Consider the following 22,671-nt stretch of genomic DNA (forward strand, 5'->3'; position numbering starts at 1 on the left):
AAATAAGAGAAAATTTGCAATCCAGAAACTAAATATACATGTTGGCTGTACCTGTAGAAAACTGATTAAAAACGTTCCTAAATTTTACGGTAATATTGTACTTAAAGCGCGGAAATCACTATGTGAACCGTGTAAACTCATCGAACCTTTAAAAAAACTTATTAGTAAAGGTTATCCTACCAATGTTGTAATTAGATATTTGAATATGGTTTACATTGGCACTAATATCGATTTTGTCATCAGCAAATTAAAACATAACTAAATTTGTATTCTTTTCAAACGGGATGTATAAAGACACACCCACGTTCATTTTGATCTATAAAGAGGTTAAACTCCTAACTATCCTACTGTCTGCCGATACATTTATTTTTGGCATTGCACAAGTCATGTCTTCTTTGACTGTCCATGACGTTAAAATACTAAATCCCTGGGATGTGTTTAGTTGATTTTAGTTTCTGATGCATGATTTTTTATTATTAATTGTTTTGGCTTTTAACTAGCTGTCAGTAACTGCGAGTACTCTCAAATCGTACTTTCTTGTTTATTTGACCTGTTGATACTAATTGTAATGTTTTTTTGTTATTTAATGTTATTCAGGGTTATATCTGGTCTATATACCAGCTTTGATAAGTGTTTGGTATTACTATAAATTTTCACTTCGTACTATGAACATCAAAATTATTTATTTTGTAAAAATATTTCCTTTCTCTATTGGAATTGTACATGTATACCTAACAACAAAATTATTTTCATTTACCTGTGTTTAAATTTATTGCAAATGGCTGGTATTTTTGTTCGAGCATATTGTTTTTCTTAAATTGTTTAGCATTTCACAGCAGTATAACATGTTACTTTAATTATTCTTCCCTTAGTTTATTTATTTTGTATTTATATTGTATCATAGGTCAAATTTATTTGTTCAGTGTATGTTCACTGGTGTTAATATGTCCTTTGATTGAGTTAAGCTATTTCAGTTGATATTTTATAGTGTGTCTTTCTATGTTGTGATGTTACACTGTTGTTTCAGAAAAAGGGTGAAGGTTTGGTACCATTAAAACGTTTAAACCCGCTGCATTTGTTTGCACCTGTTCTAAGTCAGGAATCTGATGTTCAGTAGTTGTCGTTTGTTGATGTGGTTCCTAAGTGTTTCTCGTTTTTTATATAGATTAGACCCATTGTCAAGAATCAGTCCGGTCAATATTGCGCATGCGTGAATTCATATACCCTACATGGATAAAATCGTTATATAGAAGTTATACGGAAAATAATCTTTACAAGATGTTATTCAAGTTTCTTCTCAATGGTTTTCTTAGCTGCTGAGATCCCCAGAATCCTTAATGTGTCTTCTTTTTAATGATATAGATTATTTTAAAATAAAGTTTGAACTTCTTGCAACAAATTTGGATTTTTTACAGTGATGTCAAATGGCTTACTTTTGCCGTTATTCTTACAGGAAAATGTCATTATTCGGAAGAGTGGTCAGCTTTGAAAAAATAAATAAAATACTTTTACTTATGATATACCTTAGCTGCTGCGACCAAGAAAAAGATGAAAAGTTAAAGCTAAACGTGGTGTAGTTTATTTTCAAATTGGTTATTTTCTTCTTGCTCCAAATTTGATTTAAAAGTAGGCGATTTTTGTTTTTTTTCTATCAATTTCTATTTGACAACAGGACACATCGTGTGTGTAAACAGATAACAAATTGTTATACAATCGTGTTTATACAGTCATGCTGAGACCAAGGAGGCTCATATAACCTCCTTACTGAGACATAATATATTCCCAGAGTCATGTAATATAGTGTAAACGACATCTTGTATAAACTTGATTTAGGGTTAACGGAATAGCAAAACACCATATAATTATAATTAACGTTTTTTTTATAATTAAAGACAGGGATTTGTATATCTCACTATACAAATCCTTGTTGAAGATGATTAGATTTTAAGTTATTTTTTGTTTCTGTTTTCACGTGGTTATAACCGAAAATTAATAAATATATCATTAGAATGCAATCAAAATCTAAATCGAATCATTTTAAATAAATGCTTGTTCATCTGAATGTTTTATCAATACACAATCATATTTTTTTTCAATGGCATTAAATGGTTTCTATTCACATTTATTTAAAAAAAAAAGAAGAAGATGTTGTATGATTGTCAATCAGACAACTGGCTCGTTTTCTTGACAATCCCTAGATAATCATTTTTTAGGCAATTTTAACACGATTTGAATACACAATCATATAGGAGAACAATTCCATTTCGTCGCACTTTAAAGAGTGCATAAAAAAAACCATTTAGAATACTTCACGAATTCGACCACTTGATACGGCATGATGAAATCTAATCATATATTTTACATCAAACCGAGTTTCTGTTATTTAATTTCTTGAAACTAAATACACGAATAATAATATGTGCGCACAATAAATTGAAAAGTTTGCACCATTCAAGACCCGTTAAATAGTTTTGAAATTCCTTCATTACTTAAATTGTACATTCGCCGTCAAAAAGAAACTTGTTGATGACAAAAATAATCAAAACGAAAAGTGTATGAAATGAAAAAAAAAAACAACAAAAAAATACTTTTTATTAAATTCCCTTTGTCAATTTTTTATCACTAGCTTTTCGTCTCAATTAAAATTTATTGAATCGGAAAATCAATAATTTCTTCACAAAACGGTAAAGATTGTTAGCTTTGAACAGGTACTTGTACATGTATGACAATTAACATGTCAGCTTCAGGGTATATACCTGTGGATATATGGTTGAAACGATGCTGGAAGCTTGTATGATTCCTGTTTCTTGTTTAACTTCTATTGTTTGCGTCTTAGATGTTTATATAATGTGAGATAAATAGGTAAATATCCACGAGATAACCTACCCTCCACCCACAAAATTCACAAGATAATAGAGGGTTCTGTAAGCTTTAACTGAATAAATTGGCTATCATAATGTATGAAAAGCTTTAAACCCCCCGTTCCTTCATAAATAATGGTTTAACCAGAGTTATATATATATATATACATGGCTCTGGTTTAACTTAGAAGTAAATACAATAATTTACAAAATAAGACGATGTGGTAAAATTTGCAATGAGACAACTTGTCACCATAGACCAAAGGACGTGGTTGAATGCAACTATAAGTTACTGTACGGCCTCTATCAATGAGCTAAACCCATATCGTATAGTAAGATTAGTAGGATAGAATTGAGAATGGAAACGGGAAATGTGTTAAAAGAGACAACAACCCGACCAAAGAGCAGAAAATAGCATAAAGCCACCAATGGGTCTTCAACGCAGCGCGAGAATATCCCGCACCCGCAGGCGGGCTTCAGCTGGTCCCTACACAATAATGTATACTAGTTCGGCGAAAAGAACGCCACACCAAACTCCGAAACATATAAATAAACCAAAATAAAAAAAAAACACACACAAAGGCTAGAGGTTCCTGACCTGGGACAGGCGCAAAAATGCGGCGGGGTTAACATGTTTTGACAGATCTCATGTTAATTGTCGAAACAACTAAAACGGGAAAAAACCAACGAACTAGTTTATGCTAAAACAATAACAACAAGAAAATAAATATTTCAGACAGCAAGAAACGACAACCACGTAATCACAAGTAATATAGTATGAATAACACCTCCACGCAATGTAGATATAAAATATGTGTCTCTTATCATTGAGAAAACATATCTCTGTATATTTGTTTTTTTTTTGTTTATTTTTGTCTGTTTTTGTATTTGTATTTTGTAAATGTCAGCTGGTATCATTCCTGTATTGGAATTTACACCAATAAAATTATTTGATTTGATTTTGATTTGAAAAAGTAATTTGTTCCTGACTTAAAACAGAACTATAAACCGTGGCATGCGGCGGGTTAAACATGTTTGTGAGTGCTCAAATCTATCTTAATCCCACTGAACCTGGGGCAGTGGTATAAAAGCACAACACAAGACCAAACTGTTGAAATTAGTAGGAAAAGGCTTCCTTGTCAGATGGACACGCAAAAAAATATCTACAGAAGACAAAAGATCTAAAGTACCGATCTGAAGATAAATTATCTACCAGTACACATCCAACATACATATAAAAATAAAGAGATGTGGTATGATTGCCAATAAGACAACTATCCTCCAAAGTTCAAATGAAGTGGCCGTAATCAATGAAAGGCAACCGTACGGCCTTCAACAATGAGAAAAATGCATACCGTATAGTCGGCTATAAAAGGCCAAAACATGAAAAATATGAAACTATTCAATTGAGAAAACTAACGGCCTAAAAATTTATAACAAAACAATTTACGAAAAACAAATATAACAGACATATATGCATTAACCAACAACAGTTCATTTAACTCCAGGAATTGTGCTGTTATCCTCACTCAATGTATACTGTTAAATTCAATAAATATGAACTGTCAATGGATGTTTAAATTTAAATAAAATGACAGACATTCCGAATTCTCGAGGTACCCGTTTTAAATATATATATAAAGAACCGTAAGACAACGGCTTTTCGGCCAATTATATGTGAAATAGTTGAACTAAAATTTCAATTACATTTCAGTCAGTTTGATGCTCAATTCATTTTGAATAAGAATATCTATTTTTATTTATATGCATTTTTCATTTACCAATTTGGGTAAAACATCTCATGTCGTTTCAATGTTTCAACTGGGGCTTATACACTAATTCAGTAGTCCCAGGTTTCAACAAAGATCGGATAGGAACTCCGGCCTTCAATTAATTTTACAAACTACAACAAAATACAGAAAACATGATTCAAAATTATTTTATCGATAACATCTGGTATTGGTTTTCACTGAAGTTATCTTTACAGACCAGCGGGTGTTTAACCCCTTAATTGTGCGTCTTATCGCATATGTCAAATTGGCAAGTGACCCCATATGGAGCGAGGACGGGTTATCGTCCTTGTCGATACAAATAATTGTTTTCAAATTGGGTTATCTCCCTTAAACCGGACAGATTCTTGGCAATGGTTGGTTTTCCCGTTTGAATGGTTTTACACTAGTAATTTTGGGGCCCTTTATAGCTTACTGTTCGGTGTGAGCCAAGGCTCCGTGTTGAAGACCGTACTTTGACCTACAAAGGTTTACTTTTATAAATTTTGACTTGGATGGAGAGTTGTCTCATTGGCACTCATACCACATCTTCTTATATCTATGTAGAAGTGATGTAGTTTATGTTTTATGTATTAGAGAGGGTTGATATTTTATTTTATTTATTTTCAAACACCATCTGGTATGGAGTATAGTTATTTATTCATTTATTTATTTTCAATGTAATATATCTTAAAAAATTATTGTATAATTAATACTATATATATATATGTATATGCTCGGTAACGGGCCCTTTAATTGGATTCAATCAAATATTCTTATTCTTATAGAAATTTGATTGATGTTATGTCGATGCCACCAATTTGAACGAAAATTTAGGTCGGTCTATACAACATAACTTATTTTATTCTTCACATATAAAACGTATAACACAAATACCGAACTCGAAGGCAAATTTAAAAAAGGGACGTCGATAAAACTGACAAATCAAACACTGTCAATAAACGTAACAAGTGAAAAACATCTGCCAGGTATAACTTTTATCTAATACAAATTTGTTTGAAAAACAATTAAAAATTTCGAAAGATGTCTCAAAATAAAAATAAGGAGATGTGGTATGATTGCCATTGAGACAACTATCCACCAAAATTCAAATGAAGTGGATGTAAGCATTTATAGGCAACTGTACGGCCTTCAACAATGAGAAAAAAAGTTTATTTTGACAGTAAGCAGTATAGTACAATAAAAACATACCACAACTGCATTAAAAAATAACGCATCTACAATTAAATAAATAGCATTTAATTATTTCTTTATAAAAGAAAAACGTAGCAGTACAATTTTTACAAGGACATAAACTTTTGCTATTACTTTGATATTGAGCATATTTCAAGAATTAATTTTCGTTTATATTTAAACCATGGGTGTCATTCGGTATATCGAGAGATATGATCGTGAAAGAATAACTAACGGTGGTCAAGCATTGCGATCGGATTGTGAGAGATCTGGTATCGGATCGTGAATGCAATTAAGTGTAGTTCTACTTCAAAATCTGTGAAAAAATCTGCTGTATTTTCAAATAAGAAAAACAAATTATGTCTGTCAAAATGATTCAACTTCCTTAATAAAACTGTGCACTTAGTTAATGAAAAAATGCAGTACTTTTTAAGAAAACACAAAAGGCGACACACAATTCAATGAGAATCATTAAGAAAAAATCACGTTTTGTATCCATAATGGTCACAATTCAATATACCATGATATATTTGAAACTTAATCTTTATTGTGTCAGATAGTCCAGTAAAATATATAGATATAAGAAGATGTGGTATAAGTGCCAATGAGACAACTCTCCATCCAAATCAAAATTTAAAAAAATAAACCATTATAGGTCAAAGTACGGTCTTCAACACGGAGCCTTGGCTCACACCGAACAGTAAGCTATAAAGGGCCCCAAAAATTACTAGTGTAAAACCATTCAAACGGGAAAACCAACGGTCTAATCTATATAAAAAACGAGAAACGAGAAACACTTATGACCCACATCAACAAACGACAACTACTGAACATCAGATTCCTGACTTAGGACAGGTGCAAACAAATGCAGCGGGTTTAAACGTTTAAATGGTACTAAACCTTCACCCTTTTTCTGAAACAATAGTGTAATATCATAACATAGAAAGACACACTATAAAATATCAACTGAAATAGCTTAACTCAATCAAAGGACATATTAACACTAGTGAACATACACTGAACAAATAAATTTGACCTATGATACAATGTAAATACAAAATAAATAAACTAAGGGAAGATTAATAAAAGTAACATGTTATATGTATGTTATTACTTGAAAAAAGTTTATATTATTTTTGAAAAAGTATACTTTTGTTGATTTTTAATAAAAAAAAATGACCGTGAAAGATCATTCAACGTATTATTTTGATCGTGAAAAACAAGGCGTGTCCAGACTTAATGATCAGAAAACAGCATTTATTTTACCAATTGGTATACTTGTAATTGGTTAAAGCGTGTAATTGCTTCTAAGAACGTACAATAATGCTTTAATTTTTGTTGGTGATACATTTACTCATATTTAAACCTGTTTTCATTTAAGAGGCAATGCAACATGTAACTAGGCATCCAAGATAATAAGACCTCCAGGAGCGTAAATTGTCGAAATGTAAATATCTTTGTATATATAATGCGTAATGCATCCAAAAATGAGTGAAGCGAGAGGGGGACCTGGTGGTTTTCCCCTGGAAATATCTTAATGTGTACGTTTTTGTTTTCGTAAGGGTTAGATCAAACGGAAGCTATATTTTTTTAATTTTACATACAGGTATATTGAAGATGTTTTTTCCATCAACAATACAAACTTTTCTTATTGGGTCCCATTAATAGTCATGAACTTGAGATTACAGAAACAACATACACAGCTTCCTCGGTTTCATTTTTAGACACATACCCCGAATTTTACTACAACGGTCATCTCAATACCAGAGTAAATGACAAACGAGATGATTTCAATCTTTAAATTATCAAATTTCCTCACCTTAGCAGCGATTAACCAACTTCATCCGCGAATGAAGTATACATTTCTCAACCCATACGATTTTCAGGAGCTTGCAGCTGATAATCAGAGTTTGTAAAACGTTACCAGTGCCTGAGCAAATAATTAATGAGCCAGGCATTTAGGTGCTGACTCTGTGTAGCATTTTATCTACTTTACAGTCTTAACCTTACGGAGCCCCTTAAGTACCAAGTAAATAGAAATATTTTCGTTTGCCGGAGATTTAATGTGGCGCAATAGTTTGAAAAATCGTGCGCACGACTTTAAATCTCGTGCACACGACCTTTAATCTCGTGCGCACGATATATGAAACTAGTGCACATAACTTTCATAAACTGGTGCGCACAACTTTCAAAAACTGGTGCGCACGACTTTTAAACTCGTGCGCACCATTTTGAAAGTCGTGCGCGCCGGTTTGAAAGTCATGCGCACTAGTTTGAAAGTCATGCGCACGAGTTTTCAAACTGGTGCACACCAGATTAAATCTCCGGCAAACGAAAATATTTATATATACATCACACTTAAGGGGCTCCGTAATTATGCTTTACTATACTGACTGTATAATCAACTACACAAACTTTTTTATTGGCGTCTTAGTTTGATTAAATTGTAAGTGTGTTTGAACGTTAAATTAAGTTGTGTTGTAGGTCTGTTATGTGGTATTATCAAATAATCAGATCCAATGGCATTGAACCATCATAGACCTATTCACATGCAAAAGTAAAGCGGATTAAGTCATGCAAATGCAATCTTTTGATATACCATTTTAAAATATAAATTATCACTTGTTTAAAGAAAGATTTGATCGTTTTCGTGGATTTTTTGCAATAACGAATAAGCGGCAACAGATCTTTCACGATCCTTTTCACGATCATCAAAATACGGTACCCGATCTTTCGCGATCAGAAATTACATATAAATACAAATAATACCGTTTTTGCAAAGTTTCTGAATAAACTAAATCAAAATAACTTTAAGAACTATTTTAAACAGTAATATTGAACGATATTTCTAAGAGAAAAGTAGTTTATGCATTAAAAATTTGAAAAAAAATCATGTTTGTTTACATTTTTATTTCTCTGAAATTTCGAAGAGCGATCAGCCTTTTGTAGTTTTGTAAAAACGGTGTACTTTTAAGTCTTGTTTTTTTCTTGGATACTGATCATAATGTTGAACCATTTTGACAGACAGTTATATTTTTCCAATATTTGTCATTATTATTGATTAAATCTGATTATTTACTGACGTTGCATGTGTCTTCTCAATAATATTTCATTCACGATCATATACCAGATCTTTCACGATCCAATCGCAATACTTGACCACCGTTATTTATTCTTTCACGATCATTTTTCTCGATATACCGAATGGCAGCCGTGTAAACGATAGGTTAACAGTTTATATGTCCATAAAGAAATCTTAGCGTGTTGCTCGTTTAACTAGTCTATTTGACTTCTTTCCCTTTAAAACGACCTTGAAAATCTGATAATAATCGATTTCACGCTCTTTTGATTAATGGTAATACATGTACAGTAAACTCTTCTGCTTGCCGCGTGAATTCATTTCGGGCTGAACGTATTTATATATCTTAATATTAAATTATTTTTTACAGCAAAAAACATCCTTTCCTCGTGGAGTGTCTGCATATTTACAATTTCATACTAGAAAATATCTCGACTTCACATAAGAAACGGGTTTCTCTATTCGCACATTCCATAGACTGGTGACCTAATACGATAAATACGCAGTCAGTAATTCCATATATAGGGTTCAAGCTTCAATCTCACCCCATATGAGATTTACTGACCCCGTATATATATATATAGTATTAGGGTACTAACACACTGTGTAACTAATGATCTATTATTTTTTTGTAGTAGTAATTTTGGATGCATATATGGGTCTGGGTGGCCGAGTGGCCTATGTAGTCAAACTACTATATCACTACCCTGTCAACACAGAGGTTGTGAGTTAGGAACCCGCACGTGACAGGTGCGCTCGACGCCAATCTTAAATGACTAGGTTTGTCAGTTTTCTTGCCGACGATCGGTGGTACCCTCCCGGCACTGTGGCTCCCTCTTACAATAAAAACTGACCATACGAAATAGCCAAAAGTGCCGTTAAATACCAATCAATTACTCATTAAATTTTGGATGCATGCAATTTATAACGGCTCCCATATTTATATTGTACCATCCCCTACCGTTTTTTTTCATGAACGTGAACAAGTAGTCAATATCATGAATATGTTATAACTTACAAAGATTTATAATTGTAATTCAGCATCTAACTCGTTCGCATCAAGGTTTTTTCTAATTGTTTTATCTTCAAGTTTTATTTAATGTTAATGTCTATTAATTTCAAGTTATATTTTTTATACAAATGAACTAAGGGGTAAAAAATTTAGTTTGGGTACTGTAAATCAGAAAGGTTAAATTCGCCGTTTCAGAATCTAAAGGACTGTGGGTAATTTCATTGATCGTATCCCAAATGGAAAACATCGTCACGTCATTGGTTAATGTTCAATTGTTTGGGGTGTTGTTAGCAAATCACGGCGTTTTGGTGTACTCATTTGAAAATCATTACCCAGAATGCATTAGATTCTGAAACGGCGAATTGTCTTCGTACAAAATGTATTTAGCTCGAACAAGAATATACACTTGTAATATATTTTTTTTATGCGATAGTTTGTACCACTCAAATTAATCGGTTTGAATAGAGGTGTTCCGGAGAGTAAGCAATTTCTACTCCACTAGTTGTACCCTGCGAGTTCTATTATGTTTTTTTTTTGTTTGTTCATTTATAGATAGAAAATCGTCCACTATGGATAGATGGATGGATGGTTTATCGTTCAGTGGCAAATTAACTATTTTGACTCCGAGCAGACATGTCTTTGATCTTATTCCTTTATACCACATGCTAAGCAGAGAAGCAGCAAATATTAATTGTAAAGTCTTTGGTTGGACCCAACCGGTAATCGAACCCCAAGTTCTCCTGCAATCGAGGCGAGCACGCTACCACGAGGCAAACACTGCGATTCCCGTCCACCATCGCCAATGACACTAACAAACAGTTATAAGGATTAATGAGAACAAGGATAAGCTATCAATTATTAGTCAAAAGAATTTATTGAAAAATGTAAATGTAATTTCATTTGACATAAAATCATATATCAAAGAGTTTAATATCATCATCATCAAGACACCAAGCCGGCATCTTTTGCCATACCATAGAATATACTATTCTTATCTAATAGTAAATTGGTTGGTGAGTCAAATTCCCTGATTTGTCCACAATCTAACACCATAATTCTACAATAGAAAATATGTTAGCGATTTTTTATATCACATGTATATAGATTTGTATTCGAAAATTGAAAGCACGACGAGCACTGCACGATACAATTACAACAAGACACGAGTTGTCACAAGGCATATCCTTAATGAAACACAAATTGTTTAAAAAATTGTTTGACATTTTTTGTCAAAAAAAGGGGGGGAAAAGGCTACGCAAAATCATCATATAAACTGTACTCAAACAAAAGATATTGATGATAAAGAGTTCTCTTGTGGACAGTTGTCTCATTGGCAATCATACCACATCTTCTTATTTTTATATTGAGCACGTATAACATGATTTGATCAAAAGTATATTAAACTGTGTTGTGTTAGCTGAAAATCAGTCACTGTGAAGGCTTCAGTGTAATTTTCGAGAGAGAAAAAAAAATCAAAAGAAAAACTTCGATGTGCACCAAACCAACAAAGGGTACATTTAATATCAACCTTGATTAAAGTCAATTTTCACCCCACCATGCATTCCGTAATATGTAATTAACTTCATACATAGACAGGACTCGTTACTACAATATCACCTTATATTCAAAGTTCAAAGGACGTAACTCTGTCAATAAGAGGTCACATAAAGCTTACTGATGAAATATTCCTTTTCATATACCTCAAACAATGAACTTTGAATAGAATGTGGTTTTTTTTTATTCAGTGCATTATTTGTTTTTTATAACTCAAACCATAGATAGGATTCGTCACTATAATATCATTAAGTATACAAAGTTCAGGGGACGTAATTCTGTCAAAAATAGATCATTTGAAGGTTATTGATGACTCATATTCCTTTTTCATATAACTCAAATAATGAACTTTAGATAGAAAGAGGTTTTTTTTAGTCGGTCCATTATGTGTCTTAATTTGAATATACAGCCAAGTAACATCTGATTAAAATTGTATTATAAGAAGAGCAGAGAAGGTACCAATATAGGACAATGAAAAATCATAACCTCATTAAAAAACTCATCAAAGCTAAAACATCCATGCCGAAAAGACAAGCAACACAAACACTACATAGAAAATAGAAACACTAATAAATAGATACACTGAGCAACACAAATCACATCAATGAGATTAAACTAAGGTCTTACTGAAAGTTACACAGTTCATGCTCAACTGGTGGCACTAGTCATTGTAAGTAAACAAAAACGGTGATAAGTAGCATGATGTTATGTCACAATTGATACTTTTTTTACAATCAACACACGGACATTTGTACAATGTTTGTAATCAGCTGCGTTCTTTTATGTTTTTTACCTGACACTATCTGGTTTTTTTTATTCTTTACATGTAATTACTATTCATAGTGTACTGTTACATTTACCTAGTATAGTCCATTATTGTATTGAGCCTATGAGCTATAGTCAGTATAGTGCAGTCTGCAAATTCTGTTCTGATCGTGGTCTGTATGAGGTCATCTGTTTCTAAATCTACAGCTGCAGTTGCCTCATCGAGAACTAAAATTCTAGTCTTTCTTAGTAAGGCTCTTGCAAGACAGATTAATTGTCTTTGACCAACACTAAAATAAGGTTGGATAACATTATTGAGATGCACATTCAAATTATTTCGTGATTGATGACCACAAAATTGATACTTAATAATACCGATGATAATGCTTTGAAATGAATAGTACGTTCCTTGTTGGCTTAAATGTTAACTGGAATTCAACATATAGCTATCTCGAGTCAAAGCGAGTAAGGATAATATAAATGTACTAATAAACCTTAATACTAAAAAAATGCAGAGAGTCAAAGAAGCATATCAAAAGGGCGTTAGTATAAGACACACTAGAATGACTCGAATGTTCGTAAAATCATTACTCATTTCTTCTACATCAATGGACTCATATAGTGGGGATATTTAAAATGACATTGTCAGACATGAGTCAACAGAAGGATGTCAATATAGTTTTTGTTTTTGTAGGTTTTTTTTATATGGCTTTGTTAGTTTTTTTCAGCCTCCTTTCTCATTGTTAATTGTCCACAGAGATCGCGTGTTAACTTATCTGAAGTAAAAGATGCAATTCACTTCTGTATGGTAATAGTTTTTCTTTTTAAGTTGTATAGCATTATAAAAGTAGTATAGTTTTGTGTCTAATCAAACATTATAATTTTAACATTTTGGTTCAGAAAAGAAACTGTCACAAATTTCAACTGTTCAATGACTAATGCAAAACTTAGGTTATCTCCTCCTTCGGAGCACTGATGATCCAGTCCGTCTTTTAAACCTAGCACAAAGGTTTTCAGATGCGCATGGTTGAGGGCTGTCCAAATATCTTCGTTGGAGTATTCATCAAACGGATCCAGATTCATTCTCATTGTTCCAGAAAACAGAACTGGGTCCTGTCAAGTTAAAAAATAACTAGGAAATGTGTTTTACTATAAAAAAAACAAGCATTCTGTGAGTATTGCCAGGCAATACATAGTCTCCTACCGGTTTATAAAATTCACTGTACTAGAACAAAATGCTAACTTGATCAATAACTTGTCATGGCGTATACTATATAACAAATATCGGGTCGATATCTTCAAGCATGACGGAAAAAAATGTGGAAAAATTGATTATTTAAGGATCGTAACTCTTCACAAAATCATTAGACCGGAACAAAATTCAAACTTGGTCTGTAATTTGTCATGATAAAACTACATATTAGTCATCAAATCAATATCTTCAAGCATAACAAAAAAAAGTGCGGAAAACTAATTATTTGAGTGAATTTTCTAAGTTCAAGGACCATAACTCTGCACAAAATCGTCAGACCGGAACAATTTCGAACTTGATCTATAACTTGTCATGAAAAAAACAATATACCAAATATCAAGTCAATATCTTCAAGCACGAAGAAAAAAGTGTGGAAAACTGATTTGCCGGACTGACGGATGGACAGACAGACAGACGGACGGATTGCAAACCAAAAGTCCCCTTCGACTTAGAAGACGTGGTATGATTGCAAATGAGACAACTCTGCACAAGAGAACAAATGACATAGAAATTAACAACTCGAGGTCACCGTACGGCCTTCAACAATGAGTAAAACCTTTCAGTATATATATATATATAGTTTACTATATTATATTTCATTTTCAAATACAAAAACGTTTTTGTTGGCGTATCAAACTTATCTGTATGCAATGTTTTTATATGAACCCAGTTATTGTCCCGTTAACCGAATTATGTCTCACATCATTTTGGTCAATATAACGGAACTCATGTCATACTAGCGTGGGGTTCAACGAGTCTTTTAAACGGGTTTATATCACCAATATCTTCGGAAAATGCCTGTACCAAGTCAGCACGACATCCTATATATTAAATCTTAGTTTTTACATTTTTGCATATAAGTGCATTGTCATATACATATATATACCTGTGGTATAATAGTTATCTTTGACCTCAGATCATGAAGTCCTATCGTAGAAATATCGATACCATCTATAACGATACACCCTTGAGCTTTCTCTAAGATTCTGAAAAGGCCCATGGTTAATGAGGACTTTCCAGCTCCTGTTCGACCAACAATACCAATCTACAAAGTATACTGTACAATGAAAATTCATGGTAGCATAAACATTCGGGAAAAATGAGATACCGGAGTAACATATAGTTAAACTTAGGCAACACGACGTATGCCACATGTGGCGCAGGATATGCTTACCCTTCCTGACCATCCGAGATCAACTCTATTTTTGGTGGGGTTATAGGGTTGCTCTGTTATCAGATTGTATGTAGTGTTTTATAAATAAAGGCAACAGTAGTATACCGCTATTCGAAATTCATAAATCGATTGAGAAAAATACAAATCCGGGTTACAAATTAAAACTGAGGGAAACATATCAAGTATAAGAGGAGAACAACGACACAACAGAAACTCAACACTAAAATGCAACACACACAGAAACGAACTATAATATAACAATAGCCATTTTCCTGACTTGGTACAGGATAAACGCGTTAAGCATTGTCGTTTCGTCGTCTTTTTGTTTTGTGCTACGGAGTGGCAATTTACCTGGACTGGTGAGTTTTAAATGTTACCTTTGTATCGTTCGCGCCGTTTTTTAAATGTCATGCATTCCCATGTGAATAAATAATGAGTGATTATTTTCAAACTTTATAAATTTTTAGTATGACAATCATAAACGTTCGAGAGTTAGTCACGCGACTGTCATACAAGTGAGAGGTTTAGCTAGCTATAAAACTAGGTTTAATTCACAATTTTCTACATAAGGAAATGCCTTTACCAAGTTAGGAAAATGACAGTTGTTTTTCGTTCGTTTGATGTGTTTGAGCTTCTAATAAGAGACTTTCCGTTTTGAATTTTCCTTGGAGTTCGGTATTTTTGTTATTTTACTTCTTATTGTCGTTTGTTGTTCTATAAATTTTTTTATTTGATTATTCAATACAAATTTATGTTGAAGTAAAAATGTTAAGCTTTTACGTTTATGTAAAAGGTTGTTATTAAAAAGCAATGCAATAATAACACATTATGATATTCAGTCAGCTTCTCATACAAAAGACGAATGATAACACAGGAATAAATCAAAACTAATAAGGCTAAGACCAAGTAATTCTAAAAAACTTAATACTTTGTAGGTGTTTCTGTGTATTTTTCAATAATGTACACGGTGCAAATTGTACTACACTTGATACGTATTTCGATACTGTATGCCCCTGCAGTGATGATTGAGCAGAAAAAATATTTGAAAATCTTAAAACAAATATTGAAGAGTAACTGTTGATTAAACTGAAATGACCTAGCGTGTAGTAGAATTCGGATATAACTTATCACTACATGTGTATACTGGGCGGAGACATATTCCTTAATTTAGAATAATTACCATTTTTTTTACATCAAATATCATTAAAATAAAACATGCATATTTTCCTGCCGCTACTGAAGTACATGCTACTAGCTATATATAGACTGGTGCTATCCTTTGGCTAATTCTCTCTATTAATATAATGTTCGTTTCACCATTCGTTCTTAACTTTAAAACTCATAATCAGAGGTATCACAAATGTACATGTAATCTGATACATACGGATTCATAATCAATCGGAAATGCATATATTTCAAACCGAGTAAGACAAGATGTAACTCCTCATACTGTATCCGTTTCTCTGAAATCTGAAGAAATGTGCTTTTCGTAACTGCTAAAGTATAAAGTAAAAGAGAGACAAGAGATACCAAAGGGATATCCGAACTCATAAGTCGATACCAAACTAACAACGCCATGGCAAAAAGAAACGAAATACTGTAAACCAACTTATTTTCGCGGATACTTTGTTTCGCGTTTAGCCCTTTCTAGTTCATTTCGCGGCGATTTAATTTCGCGATTCTCAAATTTACTTGATGAAGATAAATAAGGAAAAATCCAAGTTTTACATATTCACGACGATTTATATTCGCGTTATTTTTCTACTCGCGAAAGTCGCGAAAATAAATCGCTCGCGAAAATTAGTTGGTTTACAGTATGACAAAAATGACAAACAACAGTATACAAAATACAACATACAAAAATTCACGACTAAGTAACACGAACCCAACCACAAACCACTGTGAACTCGGGTGTTCAGGAAGGGTAAAGCACATGTGGCACCCTTCTTGTAATTCATGTAAGTATCAACTCAGAGATAAGTCCATTATGTGATTTCACATTCGAGGAAAAGAAGACAGGATCGTGGTAACGACGGTTGGAAATTTGTGAAGCAGATATTCCATAACAGTCATCAAAGTCGTGTTGGCGTCTGTACAATTTTAGAATGTTACTACATAATATGTTTATGTAATATTGTATCTGTTGAATGGTATTATCAGACAGCCATGTATAATACTGGGTCTCTAGTTGAGCTACTGTATTTGTGTTTTGCTAACGAATCCCAATGTGTTACAAATGCTATTGTTATTCATAATTATATTGAAATAGCATTCCAGAATTTATCAGAATTATAATAAATATCAAAAATAAAATAACAAAAATACCGAACTCCGTTGAAAATTCAAAACGGACAGTGTATTACTAACCTTTTCACATGGAGCTATTTTACATGATATGCTTTTCAAAACTAATTCAAGACCTTCCCTATAGCGAACACCATAATTATCCATTTCAACTTTTCCTTCGTTTGGCCAATCATGTTCTGGTCTTTTATTTTCCACTATCCAATCAGCCTGTTTGAAAAAGGAAAAGAAAAGAAAAAATAATGGTATTTACAATGAGTATCAATATTCTTTAATGGCAAGGTTGACCTTAAATGATTTTAGGTATTTAAGGTAGCTTTAGGGCATATTACTCTTCACGTGGTTAGTCCTGGCTTTCAAATGTTTACCGTTCTTGATGAAGCTTAATCTGGAAATTGCTTTGAACGCAAGAAATTGGTAAAGTGTTATGTGCATGAAACATATGATTATTTATAAACAATCCGTTCATGTTATTTCCCCCATTAGATCGAATATAAACTTGAATAACTGAATTATTTTCATACTGTAATACTTTCCCTTGTCAATGAGAGTTGGAAGATCCCAAGGGATTTTCAAACTCATAAGTCAGAGATAAACTGACAACGCCATGGCAACAAACGAAAAACGACAAACAACAGTTTACAAAACACAAAATAGAAAAATCTAAAGACTGAGCAACACGAACCCAAAAATTTGGATGATATTCAGGTGCTCCGGGAGGGCTAGCAGATCCTGCACCAAATGTGACAGCCGTAGTTGTACTATTATATAATTAATTGATAAGTTATATCGTATATTACTGAACAACGTAATCGTATAGTTGTGATGAACTCTTTAATAACATGAATGTGATCTAAGTTTATTTACTTATACTATATGCTTATCTTCCAGCTGTGTTGAAGAAATTACTCTAATGAAAAGATAAAGATGTTATTAATCTACCCAAGGAGTAGAATACCTTGGCTGTATTTGGCAAAACTTTACGGAATTTTAGGTTATCAATGCTCGTCAACTTCGTACTTTATTTGGCCTTTTTTTAACTTGTTTTGATTCGAGAGTCACTGGTGAGTCTTTTGTAGACGAAATGCGCGTCTGGCGTACAAAATTTTTATCCTGGTATTGATGATGAGTTTATATAGTACACAATCGTAAAACAAATCACTGTTAAGATCGTACCTCTGTAGGCGTTTCTGAGTATTCTTTAATTCTCTCTAGAGATATAATATTCGTTTCTGCATTCGTGGTTAACTTTACCAACCATTCGATGCAATTAGTCACCTATGTTGTATTGAGAAGAGAAAAACTACGATCATACTGCATTACATGTTAATTTTTGCTATAAAGAATTACACAGTAATCAAAACGGAATGCTAAATATGTATTTGAAGTATTTTCCGAAACATATTCCAACACAAATAATGATGGGAAATACTCGTTAAATGATCATTATGCAAAATATGGCCAGCCAAAGACCCTTTCATAAGTTGGCGCATATCTTTTTCATATTATCTCTAAAATTTATTATACTAAGCTATATCTCAATTTTCACTTCTGCGCCATCGACCCCACTGGCATTTTTTTAATCGCAAGCCACATTAGAAAAGTTACAAAAAAATATGATTCTGGTATTTTTGTGTTGCTCCATCCTACGATCTGTATTGTAGTTTGAAAACTGTTTCTTTGGCAACGGAAATTTATGTCTTTTCTTCCAATTAATATTTAATTGGCTCTTTTGTAAATTGTACTTTTTACTTACATTCAAAGCATACGTAATGGCTAAACCAACTATCCCTGGTGAGATATCGTCCTTATTTACTACAACTAGCAAGCAAACACACAATACTATAATGCTTCCTAACCAGTCTAATCGGATGTGTAACCATCTGTTTAGGAAGAAACGAAAAGTTTAACCATTTATTGATATCAAGATGTTGTGTGTAAAATGACATCATGTACATTAATATTTCTGTGTTAGGATACTACCACGAACTAGGAAAATTCATATTATAATACTGTCAATAAGCTACAATTTTTTATTAGTTTGTAAAAGTGTTTCATTGGATATACGTTGCTAATAAAATTTCTTCTGCAATTTGTTTGTAGTGGTTTGATCTAATATTGCTTTTGTTGCTTTATAATGGATATATTTTTTGGATTCGAGCGTCACTGATGAGTCTTTTGTAGACAAAACGCGCGTCTGGCGTAAATATAAAATTTTAATCCTGGTATCTATGATGAGTTTATTATGCAATTTAAAAGCCGAAATGACAGTGAGAAGTCTACAAGAAAGAGTTCTGTCAATAAACAAATCTCGACTCGCCTTGATATCAATCTTATTTGGTACACACCCTGTTGTAAATAACGCTATGTAACAAACAGATATGACCAAAAACAATCAGCCGTGACGAAACAAACCAGCCACATTGTACAATGTTGTATGACCAAAACATATATATTATACGGTCACAATGTCTAACGGAGAGACAGAAACTACATACTTTTCAACTGATCGTGCAAGAGAACGACGTGTGTTGAGTACATCAAATCGACGTGCTGATTCAATCATAAATCGTTCCTCCTGTTGAAAGGCTCGGATTGTGGAACATCCAGAAATGGTTTCCCCAAAATGTGAAAATATAGGGGATCGAGCTGCTGATGCCATCATCCTTAATTGTCGAGAAGTTGAAACGTACAAGCGCTGAAAATATACCATAAAGTCAGTGTGATAGGAAAGCACTGAAAGCATTTAGTATGAATTCTGAAAAGTATATAGTTATTAAATCAAATTGCAGAGGATGTTATGATTACTGTTGCAAATATTTTTACGTTTACGCTACACATTACGTTTATTTTCTATATCAAACGAATCAGTTAGAAGGATGATATATCGTTTGTAAATAACGATTTACATGAATAAGGACCGTTATTTAGCACTTACGTCAAAACCAAATAACCAGAAGAAACAAAAAAAATAAGAAAAAATTAAGTATATAAACCGTTACGTTTGACCCAGGTAGTTGAAGTTAAGCTTTATCATAAACAACAATTTACCTGTAAGGCGAAATAGACAACCGTGACTGGAAGCATTATAAATAAGAAATGAGACGTTCCAGTACTAATTACAACTGTATTACACACAACTAAAAACAGACATATGACCACGTCTTTAAACTGGTAGATCAGTTGGTCGTCTATAGTTTCTATATCCTTCGAGAACCGATTAACAATCCTGCCTACTGGTGTGGTATCGAAGAAACTCATTGGAGATCTTAGAATGTTACGTAACAAGTCTCTATGGAGCTTCCTTGTTGCCTTTATCAGTCCATAAGTAACAAAGGTTTCCGTAATAAAGATTGATACACCTACATAAAAGAAGGCAAGTGTATTACTCAGTTTCAAAATCACAAGAGGACACACGCCAAATAAATATTGCACCAAGGCCAATTTTGCCTAGTTTGTCTTGATAAGTGTCTTATCTATACATTATTAAGTGTTAGCAACAGAGAGAAGCAATAATAACATTAACGGTTCCAATATTTCTGCACCATTGATGTGCATTTCGACGATAAATGTCTCCTCAGTGATGCTCGAGCCCAAAATATTTGTAAATTCAAAACTTAATTATTGTTTTATAGTTTTGAAGAGAATTTAGTGTAGAACATCTTTCAATGGATAATTCTAGCCATTCCTTCCTTATTTCTTTACAAACAATGAAATGTTTAATACATAAACTCATCATAGATACATGTACCAAGATTAAGGGTGTTCGCTCCTCTTGTTTTTGAATTTTTGCCAGATATTCGGAATCCTCTGGTTTTATCCATGCAGTGCCATTAAAATTTTTGCCTGCAAACCCCTACTTTTCTTTTCAAATTTTTATTACATATAGTTTATAAAGCCATTCTTGAAAGTCTTATAAAATTCTTGTTATTTTTCATAGTTTTTGAAAGAAAAAAGGAGCCAATGTTAATTTAAAGAAAAATCTAGCGATCATCACTTCCTGCCAAATTTTTAAAGGTTTATATCTTGAAAACAAGTTCAGGGACCCTTCCTTTTTTTCCTGCTTTATTAATTCCTTTATTCATATAATAACAAATTATAACAGTCTTTTAAAAATCTTGTTATTTTGAAACAGAGTAGCGAACATCCTTACTCATTTGTACATTAGACACTCGTTTTGTCTGTAAAAGACACATTAGTGGCATACGAATCAAAAAGAGTTAAAAAGATAGATAAAAAGTTAACAATTACGCTCATGTCAAGTTAACATTGAATACTCGTTTTTAGCGAAGGTGGTCCGAATAAAAGGACATAACACTTCAAAATCAATTCTTTACTTTTACCTCATATGGTACTTGTATTAACCATTTCCATAGATAGGTTCTAAGCTTCTTAGTAACGCATATAATAGTAAATATAGAACCACTGATCAGAACCAACATCTTTTCTGTTATTTGAATTACCTCTAAAAAGTCCTATAGCTCCATATATTCCCAGTCTCATGTTTCTTTGAGTTTCATTAACTGTTCCGTTTGTATGATCTTGTGTCCATTTACTTAGCCATACATCCAAATACATCTCCGCTACTTCATGAACCATATTAATTGTTAATATTACCAATGCAACCTTAAAGCCAACAGCTCTTGCATAGGTCATAATCACACTTAATTTTACCTGGAATGAATACAAATACGTTTTTATTAAATAAACCCTTTACCATATACAACTGTTGAGAATTAATGTAACGGATGAAAGAAAACTGTACGAATCAACTACTGTGAAAGTACTTTTATTCGTGGGGTACCAATTTTCGTGGTTTTCGTGGATAGCTTTATCTACGAATTTAACTGTCCAACGAAATATAATAACTGTTGTCCAATTCCAGACATGGAAAGATCCCCAGTAGGTTTGATTACATGGATACGGTTATATAAACCAACGTATTATGAATTAAATATACATTTTTTCGTACAACTTCAGACCGGATTTTACCCATTTAATCTTTAAAAAATCTAAAATGTACGACTGTTAACATTTTAATTCTCATGAGAAATAATTTTTGATCGATGAAAGTCAGATTTCCGGTGATGATATGCGATAATGAAATGTTCCTTTTTTCATAATTCTCATGCGATGCTTTTTTTGTGTCATAATAATTGATTCTACAATTCAAAATATTATGAACTTGTAAGTAATGAAGGACGAACAAGTGAGTGAAAATGAACACCATATTTAACAATGCCCCACAAGTCATTATAAAACAACCTATGATTAATATCACGAATATTCGATTCTGAAGTCTTCAAATTCGTCACTCGATTTCTTTTTCAGAAAACTAAAATCCACGAATTTAAGAACCCACGAACATGTAACTTTTGCTGAAACCACGAAAATTGATACCCACGAATAAAAATACTTTCACAGTATTAAGTAACTAATTTTGACAAATATATTATCTTCAACATAGCTCCAATCTTTAATCCGTAATCTACTTGCCAATGTTTTTCCCGATGGTCATCATAATATATCTAAGTTGAATGTAAATTGATTATTTGCCTTTATTCATTACTATAAATCCCTCAGGCAAAGTTGATCTTACATGGATTGTGCTATTATTTGTTAGGCCACTTTTTGTCAGATAGCTCTGTGCGTGTTTCAGTTCCTTTTTATCAGTGGCTGTAAACTATTTGGATTTGAAAGTTCCTAA

The 22,671-nt window shown here is 32.7% G+C and overlaps 1 protein-coding gene across 1 annotated transcript in view; it reads right to left on the reverse strand.

The window, feature by feature from the left end:
- Positions 1 to 10,770: 10,770 nt before the first annotated feature.
- The window catches only part of LOC127708323 (multidrug resistance-associated protein 1-like), a 35,934-nt gene continuing 24,033 nt past the window's right edge, over positions 10,771 to 22,671 (reverse strand). The window contains exons 19-28 of the mRNA XM_052213176.1: positions 21,428 to 21,638; positions 20,016 to 20,326; positions 19,463 to 19,662; positions 18,721 to 18,847; positions 18,141 to 18,242; positions 17,028 to 17,174; positions 14,373 to 14,531; positions 13,160 to 13,347; positions 12,330 to 12,524; positions 10,771 to 10,972 (exon numbers count right to left, since the gene is read on the reverse strand). Of these exons, the coding sequence (XP_052069136.1) occupies positions 10,858 to 10,972; positions 12,330 to 12,524; positions 13,160 to 13,347; positions 14,373 to 14,531; positions 17,028 to 17,174; positions 18,141 to 18,242; positions 18,721 to 18,847; positions 19,463 to 19,662; positions 20,016 to 20,326; positions 21,428 to 21,638 (1,755 nt within the window). The 3' untranslated portion in view covers positions 10,771 to 10,857. The remainder of the gene's footprint in view (positions 10,973 to 12,329; positions 12,525 to 13,159; positions 13,348 to 14,372; positions 14,532 to 17,027; positions 17,175 to 18,140; positions 18,243 to 18,720; positions 18,848 to 19,462; positions 19,663 to 20,015; positions 20,327 to 21,427; positions 21,639 to 22,671) is intronic.

The sequence above is a fragment of the Mytilus californianus genome, unplaced genomic scaffold (genome assembly GCF_021869535.1).
Source record: "Mytilus californianus isolate M0D057914Y unplaced genomic scaffold, xbMytCali1.0.p SCAF_7, whole genome shotgun sequence".
Lineage (NCBI taxonomy): Eukaryota > Metazoa > Mollusca > Bivalvia > Mytilida > Mytilidae > Mytilus > Mytilus californianus.